This window comes from Furipterus horrens, unplaced genomic scaffold (genome assembly GCF_987537825.1).
Source record: "Furipterus horrens unplaced genomic scaffold, mFurHor1.1.pri manual_scaffold_13, whole genome shotgun sequence".
In the NCBI taxonomy this organism is placed as follows: domain Eukaryota; kingdom Metazoa; phylum Chordata; class Mammalia; order Chiroptera; family Furipteridae; genus Furipterus; species Furipterus horrens.
In genome coordinates, this window is record NW_028327183.1 from 56,076,517 (window position 1) to 56,100,865 (window position 24,349).

Below are 24,349 nucleotides of genomic sequence, written 5' to 3' on the forward strand. Positions count from 1 at the left end.
CCAACATCCCACACAGGGTGCAGCACCCAAGAAGCCTGGGCTCTCTGCCTCCTCTCCTCCCCATGACCTTAGACAAGTCATGATAAACTCCCGAATAAGTGAGCAAATTCCCATTGCTTACTCACAGTACTCAGAGGGGTGAGTGAACAAATAAATGAAGAAATGAATGGATAGGTGGGTGGGTGGATGGGAGGGTGAGTTTCCTTCAGTATGTTTTGTAGAGGGACAGCCCTATCCCTGCTCTTATGTGACCACACCCCTGGAAGTGAGGCTACCTCTTGGGCCCTGACCCTGGCCCCTGCCCAGTCCCAACAAGCAGCACCCAGCCAGGCCACCAAAGTTTCTGAGTATTTATTTGTCCCTAGGAGCAGTGCAGGAATGAGACTGGGGACAGGATGGTGACCCTGTTAGGGTTAAGAGGACATTGAGATGAGATCACTGATTGTCTAAGCAGAAGGTGGGACCCTGGGTGGGTTGGGGAAAGGCCAAACTGCTCCCCGCCCCCAGGGGTCCCTGGGGCTTCTGGGTATGTGTGGTGGGGAAGTTGGCAAGTTGTCATTATTGGCATATAATGGGGGTGAGAATGCAGGAATGGGCCCAACGGTTGGGGTGGAGGCATGGGGGTGAGGATTCGTGCTCAGAGAAGGCTTAAAGGTGGGTCTGGGCGTGGCTTTGGCCAGAAGTCTGGGGTCAGGGGCTTTAGGGTGGGATCAGGACGCAGGCAGTGGCCTCACTCGGTCAGGGGGCCGCAGCGAGTGCCACTGGGCAATGGGCCGCCGCGGGTTGGCTAGCATGTCCGCCCAGTGCCGAAGGCCAGCCCCGCCAACCTCTGCCCCTACAGCCACCCTCCCGATGGCCTCGTTCTTGCTAAGCTTGTCGTAGTCCAGCACGGTCAGCTCCACCTGGACCTTCTGGGGTGGGCAGAAGAGGAAGAGGAGACAGGAGAGTGGGGGACAGAGGCACCAGAAGGGACTTGGGTAGCATGGCTACAGACAGCCCCTCCCTCAAAGAGTACCGGCGGCCCTGTTAGGGCCCTGGGAGGGTGTGGGAAGTGAAGGGGGAGAGCCTTGTGGTCAGATGGAGGCTCTGCAGTCTTTCTTCCTCGATGATCAGATTCCACAGGCAAGAAACCCTCAGGACCCCACTGCTAAGGGATTGGTAGGAGCTTCCTTAGGTAGCAGCCTCCTAAGAGGGACACACCCCCAGGACTCTTAAATGAGTAGAGGGACCTGTCCATCAGGGGTTGTGGAGAAGTCTCTTTTTCTTAGTAAGCAAGGCTCCTGAGGGGGTGGGGCATCCTGGTCTTGCCTATGGGGCTGGGTAACCTGCACCTCCTAGAAAGAAATGGGAAGCACAACCTGATACCTTGGTTTCTGGAGGTTGCTGAAGACTCTCCCTTCCTGTAGCAACGGGGTTTATAAGGGCCCGGGGCTGTTCTGGAGGGGCTCAGGGCAGATCTAGCTCACCTGGACCTGGTCACAGGGCACCTCGAAGCTGAAGGCCTCATTGTAATAGGGATTCAGAGTGTTCTTCTTGATGGTCGTTTTCTTTTTCCGCACCTTTTTTCCTCCCTGCAGTAGGTGGACCTTGACATACGGATCTGGGGAGAGAGGGGAGGAGCCTTAGAGCCCCCCACTGCTTAGTGGGGGAATCCGATTGAGGAGGGTGTATGAGATTTCTTTAGAACAACACAGAGATGCACCTCTCAGGTCTCCTCTCTCTGTGCCCAAATCGGATCTATAGTCTCCCACGGCAGCCTGGACTTCCCTCTCCCCAAAGACTGTTGACCTTAGCCACAGGGACCCCCTGCACCACCGCCACCATCTCCTTGCTTCCCACACACCTGACAGCCCTCCGACGTCCATTTTCTTCAGGTTTTTAGCCTCCAGGACGATGACGGTGAGCTTCCCGGCAGTGGGGACGTAGCGGAGGGAGAAGCAGATGTCCCCCAGTTTCTCCTGCTGAAGGACAAAGAGGAACCTATTACCCGAGCCCCGACTGCACATTCACCTCTCTGCGGCTTCTTTCCTCCCTCTCGTTTTGGAATGGAAAGATCCAAAGGGAGCGCCCGTCGAGTCCTTGGAGGCATTTCTCTGCAGCAGGTGGAAGGGGGCGGGGTGTCCGGACGGCCTGTGATTTGATTGGCTCGTGCTTGCGGTGGGAGGGCCTGGCCGCGGAGGGCGTGGCCGCCCGTGCTCACCTCCTCCCGTGGAGCCGCCTGCAGCTCCCGCCAGGCGAGCACTGGTCTCCCCAAGTCCACGGAGCTCATGGGGACCCGGACCTCCCCGATGGCATCGTTGCGGGAGAAGCGGTCGAAGTCGTACACCGCCATGACCAGTACCCTGCCTCCCAGCTCCACGTAGGGCACCTGGGTGGGGAAGCGCGGAGAAAGCACAGGTGGGGAGGAGAAATCAGGACGGAAGCGGGCACAGCACATCAGGGTGGAAGGCGACAAGGAGGCAACGAGGGGCCCAGGGGATAGTTGAGGGGGTCCATGGGACTGGGGGCAGGCTGCCGAGTGCGGGGCCCTGAGGCCAGGGGCTCACCTTGAAGGCAAACGTCTCCTCAAAGTGTGGGTTCAGTGTCTGCCGATGCACCTTGGTCTCATGCCGCCTCCGCTTGTCTGGCAGCAGGTAAACCCGCACATAGGGGTCCGAAGAGCCCCCCAGATCCAAGGCTGCCAAGCCCTCTGCTTTCAGGACGCCCACCAGCAGCTGTACAGTGAGAAGGGGCCCCTAGTCTTAGCTTCCCTTTTTGGACCCTGCTGGGACCCTCCCCTTCAAAGCCTCCCCCTCCTCCACACCCACTTGGCCAGTCTGGAAATCATAATCCAGTGAGTACTGCAGTCGTCCTAGCTCGTGCTTCTCTGCCACCAGCTGCCCTGGCCCGGACAGCGCCGGCTCCAGCTCTTCCACTTCCGGTTGCACCTAAGGGAGCCAGAGGCAAGAGCAGGTGAACTCTCCCCCTGAGAGTGTCATCCTCCAGGCCCCAAAGCCCAAGGAGACTCACGCTTTCTCTAGGTTACACCTGAGCACTCGCAGGCTAAGCAGTCAGTGTTCGATTAGTGACGTCTGCCACAGGCAGGGACTAACCACAGCAACAGACGGTGTCGTGTTTTTCAGTGTTTGATTAGTGATGTCTGCTGTGACTGGGGCCAGGCAGCCGAGAGAACAAGTGTAATCGTGCCTCACTGCCTTCAGGAACAAGGCGGGAGATTTTATTTCACATGCTAACGGGTGTGTTGGGGTTGTGCCAATTGCTGCACTGTTGTGGCATGGCAAAATATGGAGGCAAAATGGCACGTGTACTGTGTAGTTGCCATTCTAAACTAGAACAGCCAAATCAGAAGATTTCTCCTTCACCTAAGCCACCAATTTTCAAAATTCAACGCGAGTCAGACTTCCCCTGATTAGTTTGGAAAAATGCCTTCACGTCAGAGATTCGGACTCAGCAGGTTTGGTGCCAGATGCAGAATTTGCGTTTCGACAGGCACCGAGGGTGAGGTTGGTGCACTGGGCTTTGGAAGTCACTGGCTTAAGGGATAGGGGTGGAAACTGGCTACCAGAACGCGAAAGGGCATCACTACGAGTAAGAATGATAACAGCTACTTGTTGAAAAGGGAGGAGGTCCAATACAGTTATGGACCACAGACTCGAGGCTCCGAGAGGGACAGTGAATTTCCCAAGGCCACACAGCTGGTTGGAAACCTGGGCTCTCTGGCTCCCAGGTGAGCATCACTGCATTCAGAGACCTAAGGCTCACTCAGGTCCTTGCCCCTGTAGCTTTTCATTTTCCACTCCAGTGGTTTCTTCCAACTCATGGTTCCTTCATCTGCTCAGGCTGCCATACGACCTCCTCCCTGGTCTCCTTGCCCCAGGTCCATCCTCCACATGGATTCCAGGGGGTTCATCCTGACACCCATCTGACCCTGTCCCTGTCCTGCTTAAAACCTCCATGGCTCCCGATCCCCCTCCTAACGTGGACACTGCTGGCCCTCCAGTTGCCTCACTTCAGAACACAGTATATGCCCCACCCACTGTGAAAGTTACTTTGTTCCTCAAATACGCCTGAGAACCTGGATTCCAGGCCTCAGCATATGCTCCTCCTTTGAGCTACAATGTCCTTCTCTCTGCTATCAGTTGGCTCTATGTGTCCCCTGGATCTCAGCGCAGAAGTCACCTCTGCTGGGAGGCCTTCTGTAACCTCCTAGGCCGTCAGGTATTTCCTCTGTGCTCCCATATGCCGGGTACGGTCTCTGATGTGGCACATACCACCCTGCATTGTGAAGTGTGAGTTGTGAGTGTCTGACTTTCCCACCAAACAGGAAGGTTCTTGTGAACAGTGACTAGGTCTGGTCCATCTCAGATCCCCAGGGTCCAGTTTTGGGCTAGACACGCAGAGGAGATAGGCGATATGGTGGGCACAAGAGGGACGGGAGCAAGGACTGAGGCTGCTGGGTCATGGAGAGGAGCAGGGATACCGGAAAGGGCAGGGCGGTGGGGCTGGGCCAGGCCACACCTTGTCTATGTAGCTCCGGCCCAGCTCCTTCACTTCCTGAAGGTGGACCTGGGCTTGGGCCTGGCTCTTCTTGCCCAGCCGCCTCCGACAACGCTTCCGGTACAGGCAAACGCAGCAGCTCAAGACGAGGAGGCCTGAGACCAGCAGGATTGTGGCCAGGGCCCAGGGGGGCACTGCAGAGGACATGAGCACAACAGACATTGAGGCCCTGGAAAGCAAGCCGGCCGGTTCAGCCCCGGTGACACGCGGAAGCTGGAATCCTGGCCTTGTTTTCCCTCCAGCCATTTCCATTCCGTTTTATTCCCGTGTTTTCCTTCCAACTCATCTCACCTATAAAGCGATCCGATGCCCTAATCCAGCCAGACACCCTCAGATTTTTTTTTACCTATCACTTCCACCACCATTCTAAGTTTTCTACTCAACTCCTGATGTTCCTAGAACCCTTAATACCCCCCACCCCCCGGGGCCTATTTCCATTTCTTTAAAAGAAGGGACAGGTGGACTGTCCAAGTCACCAATCCAAGATCCCATTCCATTCCAAGCCCCATGGTCTGGTTCTTGTTTTTTGTTGCAAACCCGTTCTTTTCCTATTTCATTGAGATTCCAGTCCTGGACTCTGACTGCGATTCCACCCGGGTTTTCCAGCCCGCCAGCCGAGTACACCCGTCCAAAACCCGCCCCTGGAAATCCTGGCCGGGCTTTCCCTTTCCCTCTGCTCCAGCCCCTTGTCTGGCTCACCAGGGCCGTGGTTGAGGCGACTCGAGTCCGGAGGCGTGTCAGGCGTTGGAGGCCCCGGGGTTGGGGGCTCCGGAAACATGGCGGCGGGGTCCTATGATCCTTTCTGCGGAGGCACCCAAGCGCTCTAGTCCCACACGCCCACCTCGTGCAACCCTTGAGCCCTCCCAACAACAAAGAACTCCAATTCCCATAGGCGCCCTGGGCGACCGGTCGTACAGAAAACGGCCAGCCGCCGCGAGGCATGTTGGGGGTTGTAGTTTCAGCCGCCCCGCGCCGGAGGGAGCGCGCTGCGGGTGCATTCCATCATCTAGTTCCATCCCAAAGGGACACTCCTTACTCCGAGGTCCCCGCAGGAATCCCGCTGACTTTTACCCTTTCCTTGCACCTCTCTAGGGTCTGAGTCGGAAGTGGCCGAAGGCGAGCGTGGGAACCAGCGCCCCCGGGTGCCCACAGCAATGCCTGGCTCCTCTGGGGCAGGGTAGGAGCCCGGCTGGTTGCCCTGGCAACGGCCTGTTGCCACGACTACGGGCGGGGCTTACGCACCGACGCCAAGCCCCCGCTGAGCGGTCTGGCTCAGATCACTGTCCAGCCTGGGACCCCAGACCCGGATCCCAGCACTAGCGAGGGTGGGAGGGGCGGCCTTTCTTCTTGGTCGCAGCGCCCACAGCTGGCCCCTCCTCCACAGCTGGCCCTTGGGGGCGGAGACTGAGTCTCTTCCTCTTCAATTCTTGGGGGGAATGTGGGGGTCTGGGGGCTGCCCTGCTGCCTGTGCTGGGCCCCACACTCTCTCGGCCTGTTCCTCCCTCCCGCGCATCCCGAGCTCTGTCTTCACACCTGTCCTCGAGACCGCCGCGGCCCCCACCCCTCCTTCTGGTCTCCCTACTCCTGTCCGTGCCCCCATCAGCCTCTCGCCGCTCCCCCTTGTGTATCCCTTGCCCTCGCCTGTCGTCTGGTCTCTGTCTCCCGGGGTCGCTCGCTCTCTCCCTCTACCTGCTCCTGCCTGCTCCTCTCTCCCTCCGGCTCTTTGTCCCCACACCTGTCCCCCGGTTCAGGCGCCAGCCCTCCCACTCCCTCTGTTGGTCTCTCCCAGGGTAACCCCATGCCCACCCCACCCCCGGCCGTCTAGGAATGGGAACGAAGATGGTGCTTAGGGAGGGGGTCCCCGCAGCTTCTTACCTGCTCAGCAGATGCACGAGACCCTCCCCAGGAGACACGGAGGCGCCAGCCCTAACTGACGCGGGCGGGTGGCGCTGTCCTCGGTGCTGATCGAGGAGGGCGGTGGGGCGGGGGTGCGGCTGGGTGGAGATGACCGTGCGCGCGCGCGCGCGTGTGTGTGTGTGTGTGTGTGTGTGTGTGTGTGTGGAGAGACGGGGGCGGGGGAGAGCTCGCGCGTGCGTGTTCCATACTGGGTAGGTGGAGAGCCCAGTCCCGCCCCCAGCCAGGAACCACCGGGATATACATCCTGAGCTCCCAGGATTTTCTGCCTTCTAGTCCAGCCCCCTGGTATCCACGCCCCCCCCCCCGTCCCCACCTCCTGTATTGCCCAAAGAATCCGGAGCCAGGGTACCCAGTCCTAGAATCCAGGAGACCCTCTCAGCAGACGCCAGACTCAGCATGCAAGTCTCTAGCATATTATGGCCAGACATCCCCCCGACCCTCTTAAGTTCCCCTCTCTCCAGGCCCAGGAAACAAGACCCCATGTTTCTGGCTCTGGGGAACCGCGCCCACATTGCCATGGACATGGAACGCTATGCCTCCAGCCTTCTCAACCATGCAAACCTCCATTTTTTTTAAGGTGCAAAATTGTGGGTCCCTCTAGTTACCTCCCTAGGACTTCTGCCTCAGTATTTAAACACCCCATCCCCAGGATCCCACCTCCACCCCGAGAGTATTTGCAGACCCAGAAACCCACTGGGGAAAGTATCTCTGATTTAATAAATTACAGGATAGAAGGAAAAATATGTACAGACAGTGGGTGCTAGGAAACCTGAGATGCTAGAAGAAACACTCCCTTTGGGTAGCCAGAATCCCAGACTCTCACTCCTCCCTTCCTTCCTTCCTCAGGATCCAGCTTCTTTTCACGAGACCCTGCAGCCTGGGCCTCCGGCCTTCTCCTTTAGGAATGAGGACATTCTAGCCCCCATCCTTCCTCTCCTTCAAGGAACTAGGATGCTGGCTCCCTCCTGACTTCTCTCCCCCAGGGCTGCTAGCCCCTCCTCCCAGCCCAGGAGGCTGGGACCCCAGCCCTCTGCTCTCCCAGGGGCCCGGGAATCTGGCCTGAAGTCTGGGTCCCCAGGTTGAGTCTATCTGGGCTGGGGTCATAGCACCCTGAAGCTCAGCACCCCTAGTGGGCTTAGGTGAATGCCTTGTTCTCAAAGATCAGGTTCTGGTACTCGGCCCCATTCTCAGCTGGCGCTGGGGCTGACTGCTGGAGGAAGCGGAGGATGCACTGGTGCAGGAACACATACTGGGCCTGGGGAGGGGACATGGGGTGAGCCTTGGTCTGCTCGCCCCCAGGGCCTCACCTCTGCCTGCCCCGCCCCCTAGAGTCCCCAGTCACCTCAGTCTGCACCATCAGAGGCCGGCTTTCCCGCATCTTCCTCACGTAGTTGAAGGGCCCCACGACTCCCTCGCATTGCAGCTGCCGCAGCAGGACGTCCAGAGCGATGAGGGTGCCCGTGCGGCCCACGCCAGCGCTGGTCAGGGACAAGGAGCGGGCTTTGAGACAGATGGCTGGGGTCTGGTTTTGGAGCACCCAGCGATTAGGGTATTATCTCAGCAAGACATGGTGTTGGGGGACACAGTGTGAGGGGGTAGTTACTGAAAGGGAAAGTAATGGCCTAGGATTGTGTGCACTTCTTTCTGCCTGCCAGGCCCCTGTTACAGGTGGGGAAATGGGGGCTGAGCCAGGTAAAGTCACTTAGTCCAGGTCCCTCAGCTAGTATGTGACAGAGCTGAGGCTCACACAAGGAAAGACAAACTTCCAAGACGATAATTTTTTAAAAAATTCCTTTTCGCCTTTTGCTACCATAAGGAGCAGTTCGTCCGTTTTAGTTAACAAGAGGGGCCCTGAAAACGTCTATTGAGAAAATGCGTGCAAGCTCAAGAATAAACAAATGGGACCACATCAAACTGAAGTCTCTGCTCAGCAAAAGAAAACATCAGCAAGATGAAAAGGAAACCAGTCACATGGGAAAACATATTTGCCAATGATGCCTCAGACAGGGGATTGATCTCCAAAATATATAAAGAACTTACAGGACTCAACACCAAGAAGACAGACAACCCAATTAAAAAATGGGCAAAGGACCTGAACAGATACCTCTCCAAGCAGGACATACAGAGGGCTTGTAGGCATAGGAAAGGATGCTCAACATCACTAGCCATCAGAGAGATGCAAATAAAAACCGCAGTGAGATACCACTTCACACCAGTCAGAATGACCATCATCAACAAATCAACAAACAAGTGCTGGCGAGGATGTGGAGAAACGGGAACCCTGGTGCCCTGCTGGTGGAATGCAGATGGTGCAGCCACTGTGGGAAACAGTATGGAATTTCCTCAAAAAACTAAAAATGGAACTGCCTTTTGAACCAGCGATTCCACTGCTAGGACTATACCTGAAGAATCCTGAAACCCCAATTCAGAAGAACCTCTGCACCCCTGTGTTCATAGCAGGGATGTAAAGTCCAGCACAGAGAATACAGTCAATAATATCATAATAACTACATATGTTGCCAGGTGGGCACTTGAAATATTGGGGGCGGGGGCCACTTTGTGAAGTATAGGATTGTCTCATCAAAACGCTGTGCACCTGAAACTAACATAAAATAATGTTGGATGTCAAGTGTCATTGAAAGATAACATTTAAAATGTTACAAATTAAAAACTTTCAAACATAAAAGTCACCATTTTAAAGTAAACAATTCAGTGGCATTAATGACATTCGCGACATTGTGATCAACCACCTCTGTCCAGTTTCCAAACACGCAGCTCCCCCAGAGGAGGCCCCACCCCCGTGAAGCACTCACCCCCCCCCCCCCCCATTCTCCTCTCCCTCAGTCCCTGGCAACCACCCCACCACTCTGGTTTCTGGCAGATGGGCCTGTTCTGGACATTTCACGTAAACAGAGTCATCCGCTGTGACCTTCTGAGTCTGGCTGCTTTCACGCAGCCGGCTGTATCCGAGGCTCACCTGGCCGCTGCTTCGATCCCGGCTTCCTGCCTGTTTATGGTTCCCCCCTTCTGCACTGGGGGAAGGGACACACAGTCCTCTGGGGGCCCTCCAGGGGACGCTCTCCTGGCACAGGGCAGGTGTTAGGACAGCGTTTGGCAGGGTTAAGAGCTCCCCAAAGAGGCTGACTGTCACTCCCGAGTATGCCCTGTCCTCAAGCTCCTCGGAGTTGCATTCAGTGGGGCTTTAGCGTCAAACAGGAATGCCATGGAGAGGTGAGGCCCAGCCCAGGGCCGAGCGAGGGGATTCAAACACTTCTCAAAGCCTTAGGCGGATTCTCCCTCCCGTCCTTCCCCCCTCCTCCCTTCTCCTTCTCCTCCTTTACCTTCTCTTCTTTCTTTTTTAAATTTTTACCTGTCAATTTTTATTGCCAGTGTTTATTTTATTTTTTTATTTTTTAAAGATATCATTTATTTATTTTTAGAGAGAGGGGAAGGGAGGGAGAAAGAGGGCGAGAGAAACATCCATGGGTGGTTGCCTCTCACATGCTCCCAACTGGGGACCTGGCCTGCAACCCAGGCACGTGCCCTGACTGGGAATTGAACTGGCGACCCTTTGGTTCACAGGCTGGCGCTCAATCCACTGAGCCACGCCAGCCAGGGATACCTTCTCTTTCTTTGCCATCTGTTCATTGGGCCCTCACTCTCGAGCTGCCTCACTGCCCCCTTACCTCTCTCCCTCCATCACCTTCTCTCTTCTACCTCCTCTGAGAGTTCCCTTGGACCCAGATCATCCCCATTTCCTGAGTCCCTAAGGGTTGTCTCTCACAAGGACAGGGCCGGGGGTGGGGGGGGCGGTCCTCACCTGCAGTGCACAATGGGGGGGCCGCCCCCAGGGTTCTGGTCCAGCCACTGCCTGAATATCTTCCAGAAGGCCAGCAAGGGGTCTGGGGAGTGGGGGACACCATGGTCTGGCCAGGCCACGTAGTGGAACTGTCGCACGGACAACATCTTCTGCTCTTGCATCTAGACCGAGGGTGGGTTGGGGGAGAAAGAGCTCAGACCCGGGGATGCGGGGACTGGTTGCTCACGGGTGGGGCTTCCCTGGGGCACGCTGTGGTCCCCTCAGGGGAGTGACGTGGGTCAGGCTTCCTGGGGAGCTCTGGGGTGGAGACTGTCTGGAACGTCCCAAGGAGCTGGCGGGGTGGTGGGACATACATGCCACAGCTTCAGGTCTCGGACAGTCCAGTTCTCCGTCACCTTCTCACCCTCCAGGGTCACTTGGATGTGCCCGTAGGTGCAGGGCTTGGTGTCCAGTGGCCAATAATGCTCACACTTCACCTGGAGGAGGAGGCAGGGTCAGAGGGCAGGATGCCAGGGAGCCTGCCCTGGGGCCTCCCTGCAGGTGACCCTTGTATTCAGCCGAAAACCCACAGGTCACCCCGGTCAGGGGGCCCCTGCGTCCCTAGGTCACCGGGGTCAGGCTCACCCCACAGGTGCACAATGGATGGACAGGGGCAGTGGAGGAGGTTGGGGTCCTTCGGAAGGGACTCAGCAAGGTGTGGGGTCAGGGCAACACTGGGGTCATGTCCAGAGCAAAGTCACGGGACGGAGCTCAGGGTCAGTCCCCTGGGCCCCGGAAGGCGTCTGCTCACCCGGCCAGACTCCACGCAGTTGGTGAGCATGACCAGGGTGTGGCTTTGCTGCTCCCACACCAGGCGCCAGAAGTCACCCACCGTCTGGGGCAGGGGGCCCTGGGCCGCGATGAACTCCCGGGGACTCCAGAGACCCTGGTCCAGGGAAGCAGGCACATCGTAACCCCTGGGGCCCCTCTTCTCAGGCTCTCTCAGCCGCCTCCCAGCTCCCGGCCACACCTACAGGCATGAAGCTGGCGTTGATGTAGCTGGAGCCTGGGTCCCCCGCGAGGGGCTTCAGGGGCACACAGGACCAGTCGTCTGGGGAGGAGGCCAGCACCGCGGTGCAGAGAGCGGGGGACAGAAGTCACGTTGTGGAGCAGACAGATGCTGGGGGCTCTGAGAGGGGCGGGGGCCTCAGCCGAGGACAGCGGGGGAGGGGAGTGGGGGGGGGAAGGGGCAGGGCCCTGTCTCACACCGTGGACAGGGTGGTGACAAAGTCCCGCCTCAGGACAAAGTCAGCAGAAGCTTACGACTCACAAGGCAGCACGTTTCTGTAACGATTCTTAGTGCAGTTTTCTGGGGCTGAAGCCACCGTCTGAGACTGGCCGTTGCCCTCCCAGGCCAGACGCTGGGGGCAGAGGCAGAGGAGGGGGGCAGCGATGTCAGGATCCCACCACCAGCCCCGGAGGACACCCCCGTTGCTCCCTTCGCCTTGTTCAGAGCCCCCATTCACCCTTGTGCCCTGGAGACCTGTAGCCCCCACAGAAATGGAATGTGTGTGTGTGCCACCACCCCTGTGGAGCACTGGGGTGATCTGGGGGACAGCGCAGACCACAGGGGCACGCAAGCCGCCTCCAGCACCGACCCAAGGACCCGTCATACTGTCTCATTCTGCTGATGCGGAGACGCAGGCACACCTGAGGATGTCCGTGGGTGTCCCCTCTGCCCCTCTGTTCTCACCCACCTGGTACTCCTCAGCAAAGCCATAGCTGCTGTCCTTCTCATTCTTCCTGACGTGGTCAGCGAAGCCATCTGCCGGGATGTCCCCCGGGAAGCTGGGAGAGGGGCAAAGATGTTAATCTCCTTTAATGCTGTGCGCTTGGGATAAAAGAAAAAGTGTTTTTATTGCTGTTCACATCCCCAGAACTTACTTATCTTGGAACTGGAAGCTTGTAACTGCTCTTGTTTTATTTTACTTATCTATATAAAGAATTTCCTTCCTTTTTTTTTTTTTTTTTTAGATTTTATTTATTTATTTTTACAGAGAGGGGAAGGAAGAGAGAAAGAGAGGGAGAGAAACATCGGTGTGTGGTTGCCTCTCGCATGACCCCAGCTGGGGACCTGGCCTGCAACCCAGGCATGTGCCCTGACTGGGAATTGAACCTGCGACCTTTCAGTTTGCAGACCTGCGCTCAGTCCACTGAGCCCCACCAGCCAGGGAGGAAGCTTTAACCTTTGATACCTTCGCCCACTTTGCCCACGACTTCAGCTTCAGCCTTTGGCAACCAGCAATCTGTTCTCTGTAGGTATGGATTCATGTTGTTTTTGTTTTGTTAATTATTTTTAGATCCCACATATAAGGGAGATCACACAATATTTGTGTTTCTTGTCTGACTTACCTCACTGAGCATAATGCCCTGGGGGTCCATCCATGTCGTCCCAAATGGCTGGATTTCCTTCTTTTTAAGGCTAAAGAACATTCCACTGTACATGTCTACGCCATACTTTCTTTATCCGCTCACCTGTCGATGGGCACCTAGCTTGTTCCCATGTCTTGGCTTCCGTGAGTAATAGTGCAATGAATGTGGGGGTGCATATAGCCTTTTGACATGTTGATTTTGTTTCCTTCAGATAACTATGCAAAAGTGGAATTACTGGACCAAAACAAAGGTGTTTTTTATTCATCAGTTCCACTCCTAGGTTCACACCCAGAAGAATGGGAAGCGGTATGCCGGAACGATAGGTGCACACGCATTGTTCACAGCGACCAAAAGCTAGAAGCAGCCCAAGTGTCCGTTTCTGGGTGAACAGAGAAGCAATACATGGTCCGTCCGTACAGTGAGATGTTATTCAGCCTTTAAAGGAAGGAAATTCAGCCCTGGCTGGTGTGGCTCAGTGGATTGAGTGCTGGCCTAGGAACCAAAGGGTCTCCTGTTCGATTCCCAGTCAGGGCACTGGCCTGGGTGGCGGGCTAGGTCCCCAGCTGGGGGTTGGGGGATGGTTGTTGAAAGGCAACCACACATTGATGTTTCTCTCCCTCTCTTTCACCCTCCCTTCTCCTCTCTCGAAAATTAAGTAATATCTTTAAACTGGTTCCAAAGCCACTGGTGCTGCTACGCGGCAGGAAGGCGGGGCAGGAAGGCCAGGCCCTTCTGAGGCTTGTGTGCGTGGGCTCACTGACCCTGCCCTCTGAGCCACGCAGTGACCACCAGACACCCCTTGATTGGACCCAACACGGATTCTCCTGGACGCTCCCCAAACCGTCTGCTCACCTGACTGCTGACACCTTCCGGCTCTTTCCGTACCTGGGGACAAGGGTGTTGAGATGAAAGGCTCAGGGAATGACGCTGGAACCAGAGGTCCTGACCCCTCCCCCGGCCTCCACCTCCATGCAGTCCGTCCGTCCTGTGCTGAGTCTCACCTCTTCCTCAGGAAGAAGATCAGCAGGCCCCCCAGGACAAGGAACAGGAGGACTCCAACGATGGCCCCCGCAATGACCCCTGGGGGCAGGAGGCATGGGGAGCTGTTAGAGCCCAGGCTCTGATGCCTGATGCCCCTACTCCCCCATCCCCGTCCTTACCCCCAGACTGTGAGGGAGGGCCCCCAGGGCCGCTGCTGGGGCAGAGAGGGGAAAGGAGAAACCTTCTGGATAAAGCCCACCTCCACCCAACCTGTCCTCTCGGTCTCTCCCCTCCTTCCCCAGGAGCCTGGTTCAAATGCACCATTTTCTCAGGTGACCTGGTTGCTAGAGTGACACCCCTCTCTTTCCCTAGGCTAACAGTTCTCAGCCAAGGCGACTTCGCCCTGCTGGTGACATCGGGTACTGCCTGGAGACATTGTGGCTTGTCACAGCTGGGGTGCCGGTGCCACTGGCACGGAGTAGGTGGAGGCCAGGGTGGCTGCTCTACATCCCACAAGGCACAGGGCGCCCCCCCCCCCCCCAGCAGAGTGATGCAGCCCCAGCATCAGCAGTGCCGAGGTTGAGGACCCACTGCCCGGTGTTGATGGCATTGGTGGGTCCCCCCCAGAACGGAGGCTCATCTTCTCAGACGTCCTGTCTGCTAGGAACACAGCTCCCGCGCAGTGGGGCCCAGAGAGGCTGGCGGTGCCCAGGATCTGTCCTTAGACACCTGGTCTCCGGGTAGACTCAAGCCCACGGCCTACCTCCACCAGCCATGATGGCCCTAGGCTGCAGCTTCTCTTTATTTTTCATTGCATTGTTTTAATTCTCACCCAAGGATAGGTTTCTTGATTTTAGAGAGAACAGAAGAGAGAGAGAGAGAGAGAGAGAGAGAGAGAGAGAGGAATGTTGATGTGAGAGAGAAACATCCATCAGTTGCCTCTATATGCACCCCAACTGGGAACCAAACCCGCTACATTTTACATGGGAAGTCACTCCAACTAGCTGAGCCGCCCAGCCAGGGCAAGAAGTTGGTTTTTCTTTATGGGGTGAGGAAAATATTCTAAAATTGAGGTTGAGGATGGTTGCACAATACTGTGGATATACTAAAAGCCATTGGACTGTACATTTTAAATGGGTGAGTTGTGCCGTGGCTGGTGTGACTCAGCGGATTGAGTGCCTGCCTGCGAACCAAAGGGTCGCCGGTTCGATTCCCAGTCAGGGCACAGGCCTGCAGGTCCCCAGTTGGGGGCGTGTGAGAGGCAACTGGACATGGATGTTTCTCTCCCTCTCTTTCTCCCTTCCCCTCTCTCTAGAAATAAATAAAATTTGAATGGGTGAGTTGTATATTATGCGACTTCTATCTCAATAAAACTGTTATAAAGCAAAACACAAAACACAAGCAAACACCGAGGACCTCGTGGGAGGGTAAGACTCGCTGGCAACAGGACGCTGATGGGGTCTCTGGCCCCTGGGACTCTGCTCACCTGCACTCTCGGTGCGACAGGTCACGGAGGCAAGGGGAGCCCTCATTCCGGCCCAGATGGTCCCGACGGTGGCTTGGTAGGACTGAGCTGGCTGGAGACCCCCCACGGAGACACCTGTTCCGCAGGACGCTCTGTCGTGGGAGCTCAGCTGCCCGCCCACCTGCAACTCAAAGGCCTCATAGCCTCCCAGGGGGCAGGACCAGGTCAGGGTGACTCCATAGCCCCCAGAGGTGCTGACGCAGGAGGTGACGGTGACAGGGTCCGGGTCTGAGCGGAGGGGACAAGAGGAGTCAGTGGGTGCCATCCAAGGTGATTTTCTATCCCTTCCCCACTTTGCTACCAGGGAGGCCAATTCTGTGACAACAAGCCTATCCTTTACTTCCCCAAACCAAAATACTTTATGCCTCGTTTTCTGTCTTCCCTCAATGGACTAAAAACTACAGCTCCCATGAGCCCTCTGTAGCATATAGTCATGGCCTCATGGCCTGAAGGGATTTGCAGTCCACTCACTTCTCATTGCCCACAAGGTCGAACCTGAGCCCCCACCAGGTAAAAGGGAGCCCCCTCTCACCTGTGGACGTGTGAAGGCTCTGTGGGGAACCGGCTACGTTGCTCCTCTCTGCCCACACGCTGAAGCTGTACAGGGTCCCGGGTTCCAGGGCCCTCACCATATACCACGTCTCGTTGGTCCTGTCTGTCTGGTAGGCTCTATATCCTCGGGGTTCTTGTTCCCTCTGGGGGTGTTCCTCACCGGCCCACTGGACCCCGTATACGTAGAGGTGAGGGCGGAGGTCTTTGGGGGCCTCCCACCGCAGGGTGATTGAGTTGTTGGTCTGAGTTTCCTTCTTCAGAGCCGTCACCTTGGTGGGAGCTGAGGATTGAGACAGACACCCAAGGACCCTCCTGCGGAGCCTGCCCACCTTCCCTGCCCTGCCCCCCCGGTACAGGGTCCCGCGCACACTCGGGACCTTCCCCGTGCTGGCTGGGAGGCGGGCTGTGTGGGTTCAGCCACTTCCCTAGGACAAGCTGTGGCTGGCTGTCTAGTGGGTGATTTTATTGACTCCTGAGAGGGGTTGCTGGACAGTCCGGGTCTCCCTTGTCCCCAAGGACAGACCGTCACACGGGAAAACCCTGGTTGCGGAGGACAAACACTCCCTAGGAAGCAGATTGGGCTCAAGGTCTCAGGAGGCGGGACAGGAGTTACCAAGTGGGGTTCATCGCCCGGGAACCTCCCAACATCCCCCCATCTCTCTCCTCCATCCCACCATGATGCCCCCAGAAATACTGTGTCGTACCAGTGGCCGCAGTGATGGTCTCGAGGTAACTGCGGACCCTGTTCCTCTCCGCCCAGACGGTGACGGTGCACAGGCTCCCGGCGGCCACTTCCTTCAGTGTGACCCTGGTCTCCGGGGTGCTGTGGGTGGCGATAGCAGAGCTGCCCTCCTGGGTCCATGAGACCCAGTAGGTGTGGTTCTCAGGGTCGGGGCCGGCGGGGGCCTCCCAGCGCAGGCTGATGGAGCTGCTGCTCTGAGCCTCCACGCTCAGGTTCCTGACGGGGTTGGGGGCTGAGGAGGGGACAGGAGGGAAAATGAGTGAAGGTCCCTGGTTTCCAATCTCTAGACCTTCCTTCGCCACAGGACTCGGGGAACGTGGGGCGGTGGCTGGGCCCAAGAGTCCACCCTGGCAGCCATGACTTCCAGGTGACCCTGAGCCCAGGACGGGTGGCTGGTAACGTGCACCCTGAGTTGAAAAACGGGTATGAAGTTAAGGCTGTGACATCTCATCAGTGGTGGAGTTCACAGCAGAATGATCACATTTTCTCAAACCACACTGACGTCATTGGATGGACTGGACTTGCTTTCTTTATTTCTTTGTTTTTATTTATTTATTTTATCCTCAACCAAGGACATGCTTATTAATTTTAGAATGTGGGAAGGACCCTGGCTGGTGTGGCTCAGCGGATTAAGCACCAGCCTACCAACCAAAAGGTCGCTGGTTTGATTCCCAGTCAGGGCAAATGCCTATGTTGTGGGCCAGGTCCCCATTGGGGTGTGCGAGAGGCAACCGTACATTGATTAAAAATAAATAAATACAAAATAAAAAATTTTAAATACATATTTTTTTAAAGAAGCAAGCTTCAGTTCACACGCGTGGCCCCCATTCTAGTTCTCTCTGTCTACAGCACCTGCTGAATTCCAAATTCTCCTGTCGGGGCTCAAGCACCGCCAGCCACCGCCCTTTAGAAAACGAACAAGTGAACGGGGGGCAGTCGCTCACCTGTGGCAGCTCCGAAGGTCGCCAGGGAGCTGCTCAGTCCACCTTCCTCCACCCACACGAAAAACTCATAGGAGGACCCGGGCTCAAGTCCCTCCGCGGTGAAGCTGTTGTCTGTGGTCTTTCGGGTCTCATTGTTGGCACCCCGGCCGGCCCACCGGACCCCGTAGGTGTAGTTGCGGTCGGGGCCGGCGGGGGCCTCCCAGCGCAGGCTGATGGAGCTGGTGCTCTGGTCCGTCAGGCTCAGGTTCCTGACGGGGTTGGGGGCTGAGACATAGGAAGAAGGACCCGTGTCAGCAGAGGAGAGGTTGAGGGGGACACTCAGTGGGCATTTCTAACGCTCCAAGTTCCTGGTCTGGCCCCTTTCCCAGCTCTACTTGCTAAGCAGAGATACCCCCCAGTATTAAGGTCTCCAAAGCCCCCCCGTGGGGCCCGCTGAGGCCTGAGGACTTGTGGCCACCATCTGCTGACACCTCCTCCAGGGGAATCTCAGCTGTCACCTACCACCCCCAAGGGACGACACAGCGCCCCTCTGACCTGTGGATGCCCGATGGGTCACAGCGATGCTGGGGACCCGGTGCCTTTCCGCCCACACGGAAAACTCATACGGGGACGCCGCTGAAAGTCCTTCCACTCTGTAACTGGCCTCTGCGGTGCTCCGCGTCTCGGTTCCGTCACCGTCTGCCGGCCACTGGACCCAGTAGGTGTAGTTCTCAGGGTCGGGGCCGGCGGGGGCCTCCCAGCGCAGGCTGATGGAGCTGCTGCTCTGAGCCTCCACGCTCAGGTTCCTGACGGGGTTGGGGGCTGAGGAGGGGACAGGAGGGAAAATCAGCAGAGGTCCCTGGTTTCCATTCTCCGCACCGTCCTTTGTCACGGGACTCAGAACATGTGGGGCTGTGGCTGGGCCTGAGAATCCAACCTGGCAGCCATCACAGGTGGCTGGTAACGTGCACCCTGAGCTGGAAGAACGGGTATGAAGTTAAGGCTGTGACGTCTCATCGGTGGTCTTAGATCGAGTTCATGGCAGAATGGTCACATTTTGTCAAACCACACTGACGTCGTTGGATGGACGGACTCACTCCCTTTATTTCTTTATTTCTATTTATTTTTTTATTCTCTCTCGAGGACACGCTTATTGACTTCAGAGAACGGGAAGGCAGGGAGAGAGAGTGAGGGGAACATTAATGTGGGGGAGAAACCTCCATGGGTTGCGTCCCATATGCACCCTCACTGGGGACCCAACCCCCAACCCAGCATGTGCCCTGACTGGGAATCAAACCCACAACTTTTTGGTTTACAAGGGGCTGCTCCAACCAGCTGAGCTACATTGGCTGGGGCAGAGCCCTCACACTTTGTATCTTCTGAGCTAAATACGCTAAGTCTTTTCAATAAATGTCCCCTGCTTCCTTTTACTCCCTTCAATGTGCTGAAGAAAACATGAGTATAGCCCTGGCCGGTGCAGTTCCATGTGCTGAGCGCCGGCCTGCGAACTGAAAGGTCGCCTGTTCTATTGTGTCTCAGGGCACAGACCTGGGCTGCGGGCCAGGACCTAATTTGGGGGCATGTGAGAGGCAACTGATGGATGTTTCTCCTGAACATTGATGTTTCTCTCCCCCTCTTTCCCCCCTCCCTTAGTCTAAAAAAAGAAAGAAAGAAAAATAAAAAAGTAAGCCCTGGCTCGTGTGGCTCAGTGGATTAAATGCTGGTCTGAGAACCAAAGGGTCACTGGTTCGAATCCCAGTCAGGTCACATACCTGGGTTGTGTGCCAGGTCTCCAGTAGGGGGGTGCATGAGAGGCACTCATACATTGTTTGTTTGTTTTTTAATCTTTTTAAATAAAGAAAGAAAACTTGAGTCCACATGTGTGGTCCTCGTTCTAGTTCTCTCTGTCCACAGCACCTGCCAAACTCTGAATTCTCCTGTCGGGGCTCAAGCACCGCCAGCCACCGCCCTTTAGAAAACGAACAAGTGAACCGGGGCGCCACTCACCTGTGGCAGCTCTGAGGGTCTCCAGGGTGCTGCTCAGTCCACCTTCCTCCACCCACACGAAAAACTCATAGGAGGACCCGGGCTCAAGTCCCTCCGCGGTGAAGCTGTTGTCTGTGGTCTTTCGGGTCTCATTGTTGGCACCCCGGCCGGCCCACCGGACCCCGTAGGTGTAGTTGCGGTCGGGGCCGGCGGGGGCCTCCCAGCGCAGGCTGATGGAGCTGGTGCTCTGGTCCGTCAGGCTCAGGTTCCTGACGGGGTCGGGGGCTGAGACATAGGAAGAAGGACCCGTGTCAGCGGGGGAGAGGTTGAGGGGGACACTCAGTGGGCATTTCTAACGCTCCAAGTTCCTGGTCTGGCCCCTTTCCCAGCTCTACTTGCTAAGCAGAGATACCCCCCAGTATTAAGGTCTCCAAAGCCCCCCGTGGGGCCTGCTGAGGCCTGAGGACTTGTGGCCACCATCTGCTGACACCTCCTCCAGGGGAATCTCAGCTGTCACCTACCACCCCCAAGGGACGACACAGCGCCCCTCTGACCTGTGGATGCCCGATGGGTCACAGCGATGCTGGGGACCCGGTGCCTTTCCGCCCACACGGAAAACTCATACGGGGACGCCGCTGAAAGTCCTTCCACTCTGTAACTGGCCTCTGCGGTGCTCCGCGTCTCGGTTCCGTCACCGTCCGCCGGCCACTGGACCCAGTAGGTGTAGTTCTCAGGGTCGGGGCCGGCGGGGGCCTCCCAGCGCAGGCTGATGGAGCTGCTGCTCTGAGCCTCCACGCTCAGGTTCCTGACGGGGTTGGGGGCTGAGGAGGGGACAGGAGGGAAAATCAGCGGAGGTCCCTGGTTTCCATTCTCCGCACCGTCCTTTGTCACAGGACTCAGAACATGTGGGGCTGTGGCTGGGCCCGAGAGTCCAACCTGGCAGCCATCACGGGTGGCTGGTAACGTGCACCCTGAGTTGGAAGAACGGGTATGAAGTTAAGGCTGTGACGTCTCATCGGTGGTCTTAGATAGAGTTCACGGCAGAATGGTCACATTTTGTCAAACCACACTGACGTCGTTGGATGGACGGACTTGCTCCCTTTATTTCTTTATTTCTATTTATTTTTTTAGCCTCACCCAAGGACATGCTTATTGACTTTAGAATATGAGAAGGACCCTGGCTGGTGTGGTTTAGTGGATTGAGCACTGGCCTGGGAACCAAAGGGTCGCTGGTTCGATTCCCAGTCAGGGCACATGCCTGGTTTGAGGGCCAGGTCCCTGGTTGGGGGTGTGTGGGAGGCAACCACACACTGATGTTTCTCTCCCTCTCTTTTTCCCTCCCTTCCCCCTCTCTAAAAATAAATAAATAAAATCTTCTAAAAAAAATATGGGAAGGGAGGGAGAGAAACGTTGATGTGGAGGAGAAACATCCATGGGTTGCCTCCCATATGCGTTCTGACTGGGGACCGAATCCCCAACCCAGTCATGTGCCCTGACAGAATCAAACCAGTAACTTCTTGGTTTACGGGAGGATGCTCCAACCAACTGAGCCATGCCGGCTGGGGCAGAGTGACGGTAGTTTGAATCCACTGGGCTAAATACACTACGTCTTTATAATGAATGTTACTTGTTTCCTTTTACTTATTTCCATGTGGCCTATAGAAAACTTGAGTGTGGCCCCTGTTCTAGTTCTTTCCGTCTACAGCACCTGCCGAATTCCAAATTCTCCTGTCGGGGCTCAAGCACCACCAGCCACCGCCCTTTAGAAAACGAACAAGTGAACCGGGGCGCCACTCACCTGTGGCAGCTCTGAGGGTCTCCAGGGTGCTGCTCAGTCCACCTTCCTCCACCCACACGAAAAACTCATAGGAGGACCCGGGCTCAAGTCCCTCCGCGGTGAAGCTGTTGTCTGTGGTCTTTCGGGTCTCATTGTTGGCACCCCGGCCGGCCCACCGGACCCCGTAGGTGTAGTTGCGGTCGGGGCCGGCGGGGGCCTCCCAGCGCAGGCTGATGGAGCTGGTGCTCTGGTCCGTCAGGCTCAGGTTCCTGACGGGGTCGGGGGCTGAGACGAAGGAAGGGGGGGCCCATGTCAGTGGGGTGCACCCCCACTCTGCCCAGCTGCCACCGCACCTGCTGGATCTTCGCGCCCTCCGTGGAGAACCCCCCAGAAGGCCATGGGAGTCGAGGTGCAACCCCTTTGTGGGAACCAGCAGGGACCACTCACCAGCGGCCCGGGCTCCTGACCAGCTGCACAGGCCCTGGGGAGAGCCCAGAGTTTGAGTCAGCCGCGGGTCTGGGCTTCCCGGCCCAGGTGAGACCTAGCAGCCAGCACCTCCCGGCCTCTGCCCCCACCCAGTCACCGCTGCTGCCCCGTGGCTCCTCCCCGAGGCCGAGCTCTGACAAAGGTCACCCCAACAAGCTGCTGTCTTTCTGGGTGTGTGTTGGGGGCGGTGCAGAGTCAGGATTGACGCAGCCGGAGCTGGCCTTGGCTCTACCGATAAGGCCAGGAGAGAAACTTAATGGTTTCACTTCCCAAAAAGTATGGCCTTAGAAGGCTAGAAGCGGGAAAGTAAGCAACGTGTGGCTGATTAAAAAAATAATACTAGAATAAAAGAAAAAAGAAGTAAGGAAAGTAAACTGGGAATGGGAAAGAGACTGAGGCTGGGGACCAGAGGCCAGACACTGGGTGTGACAGAGAAGGCCACGGGCTGGGACCCCCGGGTCTGAGGGGGGAGGGGCAAGGGGCCTGGACCCTCGGGTCTGAGGGGGGAGGGGCAGGGGGCCTGGACCCCTGGGTCTGAGGGGGGAGGGGCAGGGGGCCTGGACTCCTCAATCTTGGTAAACAAGAACTTATTCTCCTCCCAGACGCTGCCACATCTGAGAGCCCAGGTCTAAGACTCCCCAAGAGTCTCCCCAACCTAGATGCCTGCTTTCTCTTGCCGGGAGCTGGCAGCCCTTACTCCCTCAGGGGCAGAATTCGGGGACCGTGTTCCCTCATCCCCCAGCCCCAGCAGGGGCTCCCTCCTGCCCCGCCCCCGAGACCCCACACAGCTGGCGGGGAACACTCACCAGCAGCACCAGGCTCCCCCAGGCCCTGAGGCCCCCACTGGGCCTGGTCATGTCTGCAGACACGCTGAGGGACCCGGGTAGCCAAGTCTCAGACCTTCCACCTGCTGGACTTTAAATGCCAGCATTTCCCCTTTCTGGGCCGGCGACAAAGACCAAGAGGCCACAGGTCAGGTCGGGAAGGGAGGAGGAGGAGGAAGTGCAGGCTGCAGGGAGAGTCCCGGCCCCGCCTGGTCGCTCTGCGTGGGTCATGGCCTCTGGACCCTCCTTGGTCCCGGGGGAAACCCAGGGTCAGCGCCTTGCTTCCCGCGGGTGTGGGAAGCACAGAACAGGTACCCACCGGCCTCCTAGCTTCACTTACGCCTCACAGAAGTTCTTCATTTTCGTTGTGGGTACCCCTGGCTGTTCAAACACAGGGGGCTTTGCACGTGCTCTTCTGGCAACTTCTTTCCCCATCAGCCAGGGCCTAAGGCCTCTTCCAGTTCTGGCTGACCCCAGGTACTCGGCCACTCCCTCCTGAGTGAGCTTACCTAAGCAAATATCTCATTACAATACTCAGACCATTGCCCTGGCTCACGTGGCTCAGTGGGTCGAACCCTTGCCTAGGAACCAAAGGGTCACTGGTTCAATTCCCAGTCAGGGCACTGGCCTGGGTGGCAGGCCAGGTCCTCAGCTGGGGGCGTGCAAGAGGCAACCACACATCGATGTTTCTCTCCCTTTTTCCGTCCCTTCCCCTCTCTCTAAAAATAAGGGAATAAAATCTTTATTAAAAAAAAAAAAAAAAAAAAAAGGATATTGCTTGTGGCCTTTCCTTGGCGGGTCGAGACCCGTCTGTTCCTCTGCCACACGGACCCCACATTGAGCCGTGGGCACTGAGCGAGGGTCAGGACACGTTGCTGGGTCCGGATGGGACTCTGCATCATGTTACCTGAGTCCACCATCCGCAACTCGGTCACAGTTTGGTCTCATGTTCCACTCCAGCCCCATCTTCCCTGACCTGCTGTCCTTCCCAGCCATGCGGTGCGGAGCCAGGGTCGGGGGCCCCCGGGGAAGAACGGAGCTGCCTTGTCACATTGTAGGGGGACACAGGGGACCCGGCTCCCTTCCCTCAGTGTCGCAAGCGGGAAATGCAGCGGAACTCGGGGAGCCCATGCAAGGGAGCTTCTGGGGCTTCAAGGACCCCAGCGCGGTTCCCCAAACTGCCACCACACCCAGAGATCCTTGGCAAAGCCATGGCTGCCTTTCTCCTGACGTCAGCAAAATACTCAGCCGGGATGTCCTCAGAAGACCTGGACATGAACGGACTTCACTGGGCAGGAGGCAGAACGTGGGGATTTCTTCTCCCGCTTCCGGCTGCTGCGTGACGGGAGATGGGACTTCCGTCAGGGGAACATGGAGGGCTTCTAGGAGGAGTGATTGAGACCTGATTCAGATGTGCTAGGGAGCTGAGCTCGAGTCAGGAGCTGGGACAAACTCCTTTTTATTATTATTATTTTATTTATTTATTTTTAGAGAGAGGGGAAGGGAGGGAGAGAAGCGTCCATGTGTGGCTGCCTCCTGTGCGCCCCCAGCTGGGGACCCGGCCCGCAGCCCAGGCCTGTGGTCTCACTTGGGATTGAACCAGCGACCCTTTGGCTGGCAGGCCAGCACTCAATCCACTGAGCCACACCAGCCGGGGCAATAAATAAAATCTTTTTTAAGAAAAGAATTTCCTTCCTTTTTTTTTTTTTTTTTTTAAGATTTTATTTATTTTTAGAAATAGGGGAAGGATGGGACAAAGAGAGGGAGAGGAACATCCACGTGTGGTTGCCTCTTGCATGTCCCCAACTGGGACCTGGCCCACAACTCAGGCATGTGTCCCAACTGAG

The 24,349-nt window shown here is 56.9% G+C and overlaps 2 protein-coding genes across 3 annotated transcripts; both read right to left on the reverse strand.

Moving 5' to 3' along the window:
• Positions 1-336: 336 nt before the first annotated feature.
• SYT5 (synaptotagmin 5) lies at positions 337-6,542 on the reverse strand. Of its 2 annotated transcripts, none has more exons than XM_090260384.1 (9): positions 6,433-6,542; positions 5,257-5,359; positions 4,519-4,691; positions 2,808-2,927; positions 2,547-2,714; positions 2,201-2,368; positions 1,844-1,958; positions 1,467-1,600; positions 337-911 (listed from the first exon to the last, which is right to left on the reverse strand). In XM_090260384.1, exons 2-9 carry the CDS (start codon positions 5,333-5,335, stop codon positions 711-713), a joined length of 1,158 nt encoding a protein of 385 aa, XP_090116510.1. In that variant the 5' UTR covers positions 5,336-5,359; positions 6,433-6,542; the 3' UTR covers positions 337-710. The 2 variants fall into 2 exon arrangements, with proteins under 2 accessions (XP_090116510.1, XP_090116509.1); XM_090260383.1 differs by having other exon boundaries at positions 1,844-1,961.
• Positions 6,543-7,265: 723 nt separating this feature from the next.
• On the reverse strand, positions 7,266-22,616 carry PTPRH (protein tyrosine phosphatase receptor type H). The gene is made up of 20 exons (XM_090260186.1): positions 22,485-22,616; positions 21,640-21,673; positions 21,214-21,477; positions 19,970-20,236; positions 19,437-19,700; positions 17,985-18,251; positions 17,451-17,714; positions 16,469-16,738; positions 15,745-16,044; positions 15,174-15,440; positions 13,708-13,786; positions 13,559-13,591; positions 12,031-12,121; positions 11,604-11,694; positions 11,308-11,384; positions 11,085-11,219; positions 10,648-10,770; positions 10,295-10,455; positions 7,817-7,952; positions 7,266-7,729 (listed from the first exon to the last, which is right to left on the reverse strand). Exons 1-20 carry the CDS (start codon positions 22,533-22,535, stop codon positions 7,610-7,612), a joined length of 3,294 nt encoding a protein of 1,097 aa, XP_090116312.1. The 5' UTR covers positions 22,536-22,616; the 3' UTR covers positions 7,266-7,609.
• Positions 22,617-24,349: the final 1,733 nt, after the last annotated feature.